Source organism: Coffea eugenioides, chromosome 6 (assembly GCF_003713205.1).
Source record: "Coffea eugenioides isolate CCC68of chromosome 6, Ceug_1.0, whole genome shotgun sequence".
Classification (NCBI taxonomy): Eukaryota; Viridiplantae; Streptophyta; class Magnoliopsida; order Gentianales; family Rubiaceae; genus Coffea; species Coffea eugenioides.
In genome coordinates this window covers 49,329,620-49,342,240 of record NC_040040.1, presented here as the reverse complement: position 1 = coordinate 49,342,240, position 12,621 = coordinate 49,329,620, and the positions used below count along the sequence as shown (strand labels likewise).

At 34.8% G+C, this 12,621-nt stretch overlaps 2 protein-coding genes across 2 annotated transcripts; both read left to right on the top strand.

The window, feature by feature from the left end:
- Window positions 1–930: 930 nt before the first annotated feature.
- Window positions 931–3,342, top strand: LOC113772790 (cytochrome P450 71A1-like). The gene is made up of 2 exons (XM_027317268.1): window positions 931–1,824; window positions 2,734–3,342. Exons 1-2 carry the CDS (start codon window positions 931–933, stop codon window positions 3,340–3,342), a joined length of 1,503 nt encoding a protein of 500 aa, XP_027173069.1.
- Window positions 3,343–9,280: 5,938 nt separating this feature from the next.
- Window positions 9,281–11,705, top strand: LOC113772798 (cytochrome P450 71A1-like). The gene is made up of 2 exons (XM_027317277.1): window positions 9,281–10,174; window positions 11,097–11,705. Exons 1-2 carry the CDS (start codon window positions 9,281–9,283, stop codon window positions 11,703–11,705), a joined length of 1,503 nt encoding a protein of 500 aa, XP_027173078.1.
- The last annotated feature ends 916 nt before the right edge of the window (window positions 11,706–12,621 follow it).

Here is a 12,621-nt window from a genome sequence, read left to right as displayed (position 1 = left end):
TCACTTTCATTTTTAAACTTTAATTTTGAACACTTTACTTCTTAAAGTATCAAAAAAAATTTTACATCAATAGTTCTCTTTACATCCCACCCATTTCTACATTCTTCTCGCTTTCAACTGTCAAATTCAAAATTCGAACCTTAAACCTAACAGTAGAAAGAATTCTAAGAGGCTTTCCCTGACATCTCACATCACTATAATCATTGACAAAATCATTAAAATCAATGCAATAGTAGGCAAGTGATGGTCAAAGTAGGATGGAACATTTCATTAATTTTGACGGTTTTATTAATGACTATATTGAGGTAGGAGGTTTTGATACTTTAAGAGATAAATTGCCTAAATTTAAAATTTAAGGGCTAAAGTAAGAGTACTGTAATAATTTGAGGGTACAAAGTATAATTCATCCATTTGCTAATTATTAACAATGTAATGTAGGATTTGAAAGAACGAATTACTGACACAAAACAAGCACAAATCAGTGTAGAATATAACCTAAAAAAGAATGTGCAACTAAATACACATAGCCCGACACAGATAAGAGAAACTGAATGACTTGGGCTCATTTTGGTTAGCCTTTAACTTATCCAGTTGGCCAGAGTAGCAAGCATTGGGAAGATCAAAAAAGATAAACCAGACAAGGGAAAACCACAACGGTTGGCCAGAATAGCAAGCATTGGGAAGATCAGAAAAGATAAACTAGACAAGGGAAAACCACACCACATCACAAGCAAGAAAAATGCCAAATCCCACCACTTCGCAGCTCACTTTAGGCGGTGAAAATTTCGGTTACTTGTTGCCGACACCTGGATGATCAACATCAGTTGCGTAGTATAAATCAGCCATTCTTTCTTAACTCTCTCTATTTAAACAAACTTCTATAGCCATTTTCCCAACATTCAAAAGATATTCTAGTTTTGAGTCAAAATAATGGATTTCGTCATTCTTCTAGTCTTTCCCATTTTACTTGTAATTCTCCTCCTTCTTCCAAACAAGAACAAAAAACCCTCAAGAGCTCATCATTCTCCGCCAGGTCCTCCAAGGCTTCCATTGATTGGAAACTTGCACCAAATTGACCCCTCATGCCTTCATAAATACCTTTGGAAGCTTTCACAAAAATATGGTCCATTAATGTTCATGAAACTCGGTTCCGTGCCAACCCTTGTGATTTCTTCAGCAAGATTGGCAGAAGAAGTCATGAAAAACCAAGATCTAATATTCTGTAGCAGGCCAAAAATGCTGGGCCTGCAAAAGTTAGCGTACAATGGCTTAGACATTGCCTTAGCACCATACAATCAAGAATGGAGAGAGATGAGAAAAATTTGTGTCATTCATCTCTTGAGTGCTAAGAGAATCCAGATGTTTCGTCCGATTCGCGAAGATGAAGTGTCCCGAGTGATTGGACAGATATCTAAAAGAGCTGCATCTTATGATCAGGTGATTAATTTGAGTGAGACGATTGTGTCTCTAACTAGTACAATGATTTGTAGGATTGCTTTTGGAAAGAGATTTGATAAGGAAGGTCATGAAAGAAGGAGATTCAGTAGTCTTCTGCATGAAGCTCAGGCGATGTTTGTGGCATTCTTTTTCTCGGACTATTTTCCTTCGGTTGGTTGGATTGATAAATTTACTGGAACACTTTCTAGACTTGAGAGTACTTTTCAGAAGTTTGATTCGTTCTATCAAGAACTCATAGACGAGCACCTCAATCCAAATAGACCAAAGTCCATGGATGGAGACATTATCGATCTCATGCTTCAACTACAACAAGATGGATCAACTTCATTTGAGATAACTATGGATCACATCAAAGCTATGCTCATGGTAAGAAATTATCTGTTTGCAAAGCTTAATTGATATATTTCATTTAAATTCACAGAAGACTAGTACAGTCACTTAGCACTAGTAAACTTTTCAGTGATTCATGGTAATTATCTATTAATGTATACTCTTTTATGCTATAACCTCTTAATTTTGCCCCACATAACATTCACGACACTTGCACGCCCTCAAGTTTTATTGAACTTCAATTTGCATAAATTGTAAAGTGACCATGAAGGCGTGCTATTGGCGTGCATGGTTTAATTCTTTTCTGTGCAGTGCCCACATTAAAATATGTTTGCCCCGACGGACCATAGAAAATTTGTCTCCATCCTGATACGAAATGCTTATTTTGTCCCTAATGTGATATGATAGCCCTTTCAATAGAGAGAATATATCCTAAATATGTTTGAATAGGAACTGTAGAAGTAGGGATCCGGACACTGGTGACGTGTACCCAGAACATGCCAACTAGGAAAGGATTTAGTGATCGAGCTGCTGGCTGAGAATTCAGGCCGGCGAAAGAGTGGCGGGGCTCTGTGCTCTGGAATGGGCTCCAATGCCTGAATTAGTGATTGTAAGAGAGACAGGGAGGTGAATATATATATGTAGAGAGAAAAGTGATCAAAGTTCTTTACCTTTGCATTTGTATGGATTTTTATACTGCCCATTCTTTAGTGCTCAAAAAAAAGTTACCATCCACGCTAAATATTTCACGTCTCAATTGAAATTTTATGTTATGACATAAATTTTGTATATTGAGGGACGAATAAAGCAAATATTTAGTTGTCTCTAATTAAAGGCAAAGCCATAGATATTGGTCAGCAATCAATAGCCAAAAGTTCAGTTTGTTAGTGAAATCGTTAAGATGGACCTAACTCAATTGTTTATTTCCTTCCAATCAAACTGCAGAATGTATTCATCGCTGGGACAGACACAAGTGCAGTTACAGTGATTTGGGCAATGACAGCAATGATAAAAATACCAACTGTCATGAAAAAGTTGCAAGCAGAAATTAGAGAAATCATGGGAAAGAAACAAATGTTAGATGAAGATGATGTTCAAAAGCTTCCCTATCTCAAGGCAGTTGTTAAGGAGACATTCAGGTTGTACCCAGCCGTTCCACTTCTTGTGCCTAGAGAAACGATGGGAAAATGTACCATTGATGGTTATGAAATTCAACCCAAGACCTTAGTTTATGTAAATGCATGGGGCATTGCGAGAGATCCTGAGTATTGGGAAAATCCAGATGAATTTTTGCCAGAGAGATTCTTGAATAGTACTATTGATCTGAAAGGGCAAGATTTTCACTTGACCCCATTTGGAGCAGGCAGAAGAGGGTGCCTGGGTTACTCCATGGGACTAGCAACAGTGGAGCTTGTACTTGCCAATATTTTGCACTCATTTGATTGGGAATTACCTCCTGGGGTGAAGAAAGAAGACATTGACACAGATGCTTTGCCTGGTATCACAATGAACAAGAAAACTGATCTGAGGCTTGTGGCAAAGCTCCATTTTTAGTGCTAAAGTCATATTGTTAATCATCCACAATATCGGCAAAAAAGCTTCACTTCTGCTTCTTTATTGTTCAGCATCTTTCAAATTTCGTGGCAGAAAAACGAGTTGATCCTTAACAAATTTGATATATGCTTTGAGGATGAATAAGGACCTGTTGAACGCCTGTTTGACATAACATTTCATAGTTGTTTGAGGTACTTTGAATTAAGTTATTTTCTTCACCTGTAAAGTGATTCAGGTGTTTTTTTAGTTTTGTCAATTTACTTTAGAATTTGTAAATTTGAAAATACTTTTGTTGATGACACAAAACTGTTCGAAGGTCTTTCAACTCCATTAACAACTTGTAATTTTTCATCATCGTTTGGATTCAAGCAAATGAAGGGAAAGAAAAGAAAGGAAACGACCAGCAGAGAAAGGAAAGTGTAGTAGAGAAAAGCAGTTTTCATTCCTTGTGTTTGGATTGAATATGACGGAAAAGAAAAGAAATTGTCAACATTTATCTGGTTTGACGAAAAAAAATGAAAGGAAATGAAAAGATTTAGTGTTAATTAAGTCAAAAGGATGAGAAAAAAATGGTATTTTAAAAAATTGTAAATTATTATTTTATTAAATTTGGTTCTCTCTCTGTTTCCACCCACTTTGGGATGAAAATATAACTAAATAAAATATCTAGATCAATTTCCTCCTTTTCCCCCTCTTTCTTTCCTTCCTCAAAAATCAAACCAGACAAGAAAAATCAAATCCGTTTAATTCCTCTCTATTCTTTCCTTCCTATTCCTTCAATCAAACGCATCAGCCACAGTAGCGGTATCAATTAGGCCATTTTGGTTCGGTTTTACTGAGCCCAAACCCAGCCTGGCCAACTCGAGCTTAACGGCTCTTTTATTCATTGGGCTTAGGGCTTGAAATTTCTTTCTCGGCCGAATTGAAAATTCGCACTGTTTCTTATTCTTAAAAAGGTAACATTCTACTTAAAGTATACAATTTTAATTAAGAAACAAAAGCTTTAGATAATTGATATTCAAATAATTTTGATTAGCGTCACAAACTTCTTCAAAATGCTAAATCTTATAAGTAAGACATAATTTAAACATTGACATGATAACAAAAAATATACATATAAAAAACTAAAAATATGCAATAAAAAACTAAAAATATACATACATTTTTTCAAAAACTAAATTATAAATGGATCTTGGACAGGCTTATTTCGTGCTCTGCCGTGTATTGCCCAATTTCAGTTTTGCAGCATACTTGAGGCCCATATCCAGCCTAGCACATATATATACCTGTTCTCTCCTTTATTTCTTGGCCCGAACAGGTCTGGTTTGGACCAATCCGACCCTATTAACAGTCATAAAATGAAGAACCATAGTGAAAAGGGAATTTTGGAATGAGATTTCCTTCTCTCTCGAATTAGTTTTGTAATTTTATATCTTGAAATGGTTAACAGTGTCAATAAAAGTTAAAAACAAGAGAAATCTGTGATATTTTTCGTAAGGACCATATTAACATCCCCACCACCAAGTGCGAATCGATAGTAAAATTTTCTCAAAAATTGAATCCATGTGGATTGTGTGTTTCTTGGAAATTTGCATAAAGTTTTACTATAACTTACTATAAATTTTTATAAAACCCTTTTGTGTAATTGTAGGATAGTAATCAAATTTTGCCACCCTCCCCTTGCCACCCACTTCAGCCACCACGCTGACCGACAATCACTACCTACCCTTCCCCACTTGCCACTCACTTTCTTTTTCTTCGTCTTTATCGCTAGCCACCACCTTTCTCCTTTACCACCAGCCACTAGCCGCCACCACCACATTCACATAGACACCTCCTTCCCCTTTTACCTAGCCTATCACTTCCTCATCCTCCCTTCATTCCCCTTTTTTTGTCATGCCTCCTGCCCCTCTTTCTAGTTAGATCAGGACCTAATCTGATAGGGGAGAGGGGCAGGGGTGTACAAAAGAGGGAGGGATGGAGGAGAAGGGGGAGGAAGAAGGGAGGAGAAAATGAGGAGGAAGGGAAGAGAGAAAAGGGGGGGGGGGAAATGATAGGGGAAAGGGTGGCAATGGAGAGGAAGAGAGGAGAAGGAAATGAGCGAGTAAAGAGGTAGCAATAGTGGTAGGAAGGGTGGTGGTGGAAAATGGTAGTGATGGTGAAATGGTGTGGGTGCTTATTTTAATTTATGTTTTGATTGAAATTTTTAAAAAATTTATGAGTGTTTTTAGAGGGTTACTATATAGATGAAGTTATAAAGAAAATTGTCTTTTAAAAATACCCAATAAACAAGGTACCGAACGGAGCCTTTTTTGCTTGTATCATAGAAATTTTTCAATTAATTTTTTATTTGCGTAACAATTTTTTGTATTTCACATACATCACATTACAATAAAAATATGATAATAATTATTTTAAATAATATCTCTTATTCAAACACATGCATTATAATTTTAAAAGTTATCAACTAGTCTATATTCTCTGTACTTGTCTAAGATTCTAAAGATTCACAACGTGAGTGTCCAAAATTCGGGGATGAAAAATACATAAAAGTTCAGGATAAGGCGATAGACTAGCAATAGATTGAAAAAATTAGTGATTAGTAAGAATCTATAACTTTAAAAATTACAATGTCTGTAATCTTTGTATTTTTCTTATCGAAATTCAAGTGTTAAAGTGATACTCTCAAGACAGCAACGGGCAGGTTTGTGAAACAGCGTAACAAAAAATTGCCTCGGTGAACTCATTTCAAGTCCCAGTTATGCAAGTTTCTAGAATTATTGCTAGTATTTCGTTGATAAATTGTTGGTGCTTTTTATTTTTGCCAGTGAAACTTTTTTTTTTAAAATAACAATACAATAAGATAAAATAAAATATAAAGTAACAAGTTATCAGTGAACCGGATGACTCGTTCCATCAACACAGGATATCTAGTGGACAATGATTGATATCTGGTGGTTATAAGACTTATCCCGTTTTGATAAAATTGAACATTCTATAAAATTTTCTTGACAGATCTTTCACATCGGAAGTGACAAAATTTGTAAAGAAAAACCTCATATGCTTCACGCCAAGCAACAAGAAGCACGTGATTTTGTTATTTTTGTTTTCTTTTTTTTAAGTAGGAGGACTCGAACCCGAAACCTCTCACGTATAATCCATTCTCCTGAACTATCCAACCCATATCTCCCCTCAGACAAAGCTGAATTTCCAAATTACAAGAGATTTCATGCTTTTCGATATTGAGATTGCAGTATAATAGTCTGTGCATTACACAAGTAGTAGTCAAATTATTGAACAAACTAATTGCTGAAAGTGAGTCCTCTTAGATAGATTAAGAAAAAAAAAGCAAATTACCCAAATAATTACTTGGCCATTCAACTATTAAGAGTATATTTGTATCCACTAAACTATCAAAAGTTAAAATTTGGGACATTTTGTTTAATTTCACCGTTAATTCTAGCATATCTAAGTATTAATACTATGTCTCGTGCATCATGCGAATCCTTAAATCTAACAAAGTTAATAATGGAATCAGACGAAATGGTCCAAAATTTATATTTTTGATTGTTGAATGGGTAAAAACATATTGTTAATAGTTGAATGACCAAATCTTGACTATTCAAAAAGTTCAGTGGTTACTCAAATAGTTTGTTCTTAAGAAAATGAAAAGAATTGAATTAGGGTAAATCGCACAAAAAATCACATACATTTTATTTTTGTACTAGTTTAGTCTCTCATATTTGAGATAAATCACTTTAGATCCTCACCATTTTAAGAATACTAAATTTTTGTCATAAAATTGCATCGGACACATCATGTGAGACTAGATCTGAGCTGAAGGAGGGGGGTCAAGGAAAAGAGAGAGGAGCATGGGGTGGCAGGGGAAGGGAGGTGAGGGAAGAAGATGGTGGTAGGTGGGGAAGAAGAAGAGAAGGGTGGTGGGTGGTGGTGGGAAGGGGTGGTAGCGAGGGAAAGGTGAAGAGGGGGGAGAGAGGAAGAGGAAAGGGGGATGGAAGGGGGTAGGGCAAATGGGGGCAAGTGTGGTGGTGGCTGGCTGCGGAGGTGATGGCAATAGGGGCAGGATGAGATAGTGCCGGCAACAGAAGAAATGAAAATGCCTAGGGAGGGTGGTGGTTTTGGATTTTTTAGGTATAATTTTATAAAATTTAGTAGTGTTTTACTAACAAGTTACTGTAGCTAAAATTGGAGGAAAATTTAGTGGTGTTTTAACTGAGTGACTTGGGCTGATAATGTTTAGCCCCACCTAATTTGCTCTGTTTGGATTGGTCATTTTTTAAAAACAAGTTTTTCATATACAATATTACAATAATATATAAACAAAAATAACCTCAAAAATATCAAAAACAACTTCAAAAATACCAAAAACACAAAGAAAACAACCTCAAAAACATAAAAAAAATCTTCAAAACACCAAAACATAAAAAACACCAAAAACACAAAAAAATAACCTAAAAAATAATCTCATCTACAATAAAAGTTTTCACTTATATTGCTACAGTAAAATATTTCAAAAACACCTCTAAAAACAGTCAATCCAAATGAAGAGTTAGTATGGCCCTAAGAGCACTGGCGGTTGCCTCCCAATAATTTAGAAATCTCTAGATACCTCTTTAAAAAATTAAAAAATGTCTATAGCCTCCTAAAAATTAGACTTTGCCCCCCACCCTAAAGATTTTAGAAATTATTTTATATTCTATTTAAATGTTAAAATTTTCACTTATATCCTAGAAAATTTTGCCCCAAAAGTTTTTTCAAAAAAATGTAAGAATAACCCCTCAATTATACTTATTTACCAATTTTGTCCCCTCAAATCCCAAGTTCTGATCCGTCGGTGCCTAAGAGCTAGAGGTGTCAAAATGGGTAACTTGGGCGGGTTCGGGTTGGGTAAACTGGGTAATGGGTATAAGTGAGTCAACCCATTTATACCCATGTAATTAAATAGGTATAAATGGGTAAGTCAAAAAATGAATTGGGTAACCCAATTACCCATTTATAACCCATTCATTTTAACTTTTTGTAAACTCATTTAAATTTATTTTTGCAAATTAAGTTATCAATTTATACTACTCTTTGTACCCATTATTATTTTTAAATATTTACTTATAATACTCAATAAGCCTAATTACCAATTTTTTTCCATTTATACTCAATGTCACAAAATTACATATTATTTAATAATTGAATAATAAGAATATAAAATTTTGAACTAAGTACTATAAAAGTTAATATAAAAACTTAATCCAAAAATTTTCAACCCCTAACATTTTTTTCATATATAAATTTAAATTTCATTTTAGAAAGATAAGAAAAGAGGCTAAAACTTATCATAAATTGGTAATGCTAAAAAATGAGCAAGTTAACAAATTAAGAGAAAATAAAATAATAAGATAAAACCAACAAATAATAATAATAATGAAACAAAAGTAGTTAATATCATGACAAAATGAAAAATCTGAAAAAAAAAAATGGGTGGGGGAAGAGAAGAGACTTAGGGGAAGAGAATTCTAAATGGATTAATTGGGTTTGATGGGTTACCCAATAATACCCCCATTTATATTCATATACAAAAGTTTAAAATACCCATACCCATCTATTCATGGGCAGATATGGGTAAATTTATTTAAATGGATTGGTTTGCCACCTATACTAAGAGCCAAGGGTTGGAAGACCGAGAAGATAAACTAGACTAGGGAAAATCACACAAAATGATCTCAGAAAGTAAAAGCCAAACCCCACCATTCAGACCTCATTTTTAAAAGATAATTCGGTTACTTTGTTAGCCGTGATCAGGATGAACAACATTTGCATGCGTAATGTAAATGAGCCCTACTTCCCCAGACTCCTCTATTTAAACAAACTTCTCTAGTCAGTTTTTCCAACAATCAAAAGAATAGCCTAGTTTTGAATCAAAATAATGGAAATCCTCATTCTTCTAGTCTTCCCAATTTCACTTCTTCTAATTCTCCTTCTAATTTCAAACAAGAAGGAAAAATCCTCAACAATTCATCATCCACCAGGCCCTCCAAGGCTTCCATTCATTGGAAACTTCCACCAACTTGACACTTCATGCCTTCATAAGTACCTCTGGAAACTTTCACAAAAATATGGTCCAATAATGTTCCTGAAACTCGGTTCCATACCAACCCTTGTGATTTCATCAGCAAGATTGGCTGAAGAAGTCTTGAAAAACCAAGATTTGATATTTTGTAGTAGGCCAAAAATGCTAGCCTTGCAAAAGTTGACGTACAATGGCATAGACATTGCTTTAGCACCATATAGTCAAGAATGGAGAGAGATGAGAAAAATTTGTGTCATTCATCTCTTGAGTGCTAAAAGATTGCAGATGTTTCGTCCAATTCGTGAAGATGAAGTGTCCCGAATGATTAAAAAGATATCTGAACAAGCAGCATCCACTGATCAAGTGATTAATCTGAGTGAGACTCTAGTGTCTCTTGCTTGCTCGATGATTTGTAGGATTGCTTTTGGTAAAAGGTTTGATGAGGAAGGTCAAGAAAGAAGGAGATTTGATGGTCTTATTCATGAAGCTCAGGCAATGCTTGGGGGATTCTTCTTCTCGGATTATTTTCCTTCGATTGCCTGGATTGATAAATTCACTGGAATGCTTGCTCGACTTGAGAGTATTTATGAAAAGTTTGATTCATTTTATCAAGAACTCATAGATGAGCACCCCGATCCAAATAGACCAAAGTCCATGGATGGAGATATTATTGATCTCATGCTTCAACTACAGCAAGATGGTTCAACTTCATTTGACATAACTATGGATCACATCAAAGCTATGCTCATGGTAACGATCTGTTTGGAAATCTTAAACTATACATTTTAATCAAAATTTTTTTTTACTTGAAGAATAGTTCTGTCACTAAATTATCACCAACAACATTTTCACTGATTATTGGTACTTTGAAAATTAATTTATACACTTTCTGCTTTAATGTTTCCAATTACACTTGCATAATAAATTTTCTTTGTTTATTTTGGAGAAGATTGGCAAGCAGGGGAATTCAATAGTGCTTACATTAAGACATGTTTACACACTACAGAAAATTTGTCTCAATCCAGATATAAAATGCTTATTTCTCTCACTATTGTGATAAGGAAGGTTTCCAATTGAAACATAAAATACATAGGGGCACGAGGCCCGAACGGTTGTTAGAAAAACTGTTCCGGTCGATTTTGTGCAAAAAATCGTTCGGTCGATTTTGTACAAAATGCATAAAATGTAATTTTGTATGCACACAGTGTAACTTACTTTCAATAACGTGTAATTATAGAACAAAATTTTGTAGGTCCTACACATGATGTACAAAATGCAATCTCGATTTTACATTTTTTTTTTTGGCCAAATCATGACCATGAACTTTCAAGAACAATTGCTTCCTGCAACCGTTACTACCCCTCCTCCAAATACACTGAATAAGTTTGAATAGAAACCTTAAATTTAGGTCTCAATTGAGATGTTTCTGTGATGACCCAAATTTTGTATGTTATGTTATAATCAAAGCTAATTTTTGTTTTCAGTTGTCCATGGTTGAGACAAAAATGCTTTGGACATGTAGGTATTCTTTAGCATGCCTTAGGCAAAAGTTTGGGTTATCTATCCAATCATTAAGATGTGATAATTGTGTTATGTGGGTGACCAAGAAAAATATATGTTCTATGGGATGGACCTAACGCTATTGTTTGTTGCTTTCCAACTAAAATTGCAGAACGTATTCTTTGCTGGGACAGACACAAGTACGGTGACAGTAATTTGGGCAATGACAGCAATGATGCAAAAACCAACAGTCATGAAAAAATTGCAAGCAGAAATTAGAGAAATCATGGGAAAGAAACAAATGCTAGATGAAGATGATGTTCAAATGCTTCCCTATCTCAAGGCAGTTGTTAAGGAGACATTCAGGTTGTACCCAGCCGTACCACTTCTTGTGCCTAGAGAAACAATTGGAAAATGCACCATTGATGGTTATGACATTCAACCCAAGACCTTAGTTTATGTAAATGCTTGGGGCATTGCAAGAGATCCTGATTATTGGGAAAACCCAGATGAATTTTTGCCAGAGAGATTCTTGAATAGTACTGTTGATGTGAGAGGGCAAGATTTTCAATTGATCCCATTTGGAGCAGGCAGAAGGGGCTGCCCCGGGTACCCTATGGGACTTGTAACAGTGGAGCTTGTGCTGGCCAATATTTTGCACTCATTTGATTGGGAATTGCCTCCTGGGATGAAGAAGGAAGACATTGACACAGATGCTTTGCCTGGTCTTACCATGAACAAGAAAAATGATCTATGGCTTGTGACAAAACTCCATCTTTAGTGTTGAAGTCAATTATTGATTATCCTAAGCATCTCCAAAGAGATTCACTTTGGTTCTTCAATTGTTTAGCATCTCTTGAATTTCGTAGTAGAAAGAAAATTTGATCCTCAACGAATTTGATATTTGGTTTTAGATTGAATTTCATTAAGCGTGTAAGAGCACTAATTGATGCACGTAAGTTGCACATGGATATTGTGCGAATGCAAACTTAATTTTCGTATACAATCCTTGGTAAAACAAAACTATGTTTCTTAGACCATCATTCAGTTACACTCAATACACTCTTATGTTTGTGTACCTAGAAAGTTAAATTTCCGTTTTGTAATACTTTTTTAAGGATAACCTTTTTTTATACAATTGATAAGGATTTATTTTATGTATTTGTAAGTGCATTTTATTAGTTAATTTGGTTTTATTATTTAGTTTTATAATTAAAATAACTAAGGTTTTGGTAAAAATATACATTTTTGGTAAAAGTGGCTAATATTGCATTTCTATTGATTTTAATAATAAAAACTTCATTTTTATGTAGGAATGATGATTCAATCACCAAAGGATGTCAATTGAAGTGAAAAATAGAGATTTGGTGATGAATTCAAAGTGGTAAAAAGAAAAATGAAGTGAAAAACGTTTAAGTAAGAAAATGCAAGTCAAGACAGTTTTGACACTTTTCAGTATTTCGACTATATCTGGAGCTACACTGATCGGATTGAGGTGATCTTTATACCAATTTAAAGCTAAGAAAGAGATCTACAATTTGTGTGAAGACATTAAAATCCAGTTCTACCATCGTCATGGACAAAAAAGTCGGAATACAGAAGCTGCACTCTGTGGTCGGAATCTGAAACAGGGGTTTTACCAGGTTTTGGTATTTTGGTCATATCTCAGGCTATACAACTCCGATCTAGATGATTTT

Excerpts from the sequence above, each read along its gene's own strand:
- LOC113772790 (XM_027317268.1), top strand. The coding sequence starts at position 931 with ATGGATTTCGTCATTCTTCTAGTCTTTCCCATTTTACTTGTAATTCTC. Across the intron at positions 1,825-2,733 it reads ACATCAAAGCTATGCTCATG|AATGTATTCATCGCTGGGAC; the intron begins GTAAGAAATTAT and ends ATCAAACTGCAG.
- LOC113772798 (XM_027317277.1), top strand. The coding sequence starts at position 9,281 with ATGGAAATCCTCATTCTTCTAGTCTTCCCAATTTCACTTCTTCTAATT. Across the intron at positions 10,175-11,096 it reads ACATCAAAGCTATGCTCATG|AACGTATTCTTTGCTGGGAC; the intron begins GTAACGATCTGT and ends CTAAAATTGCAG.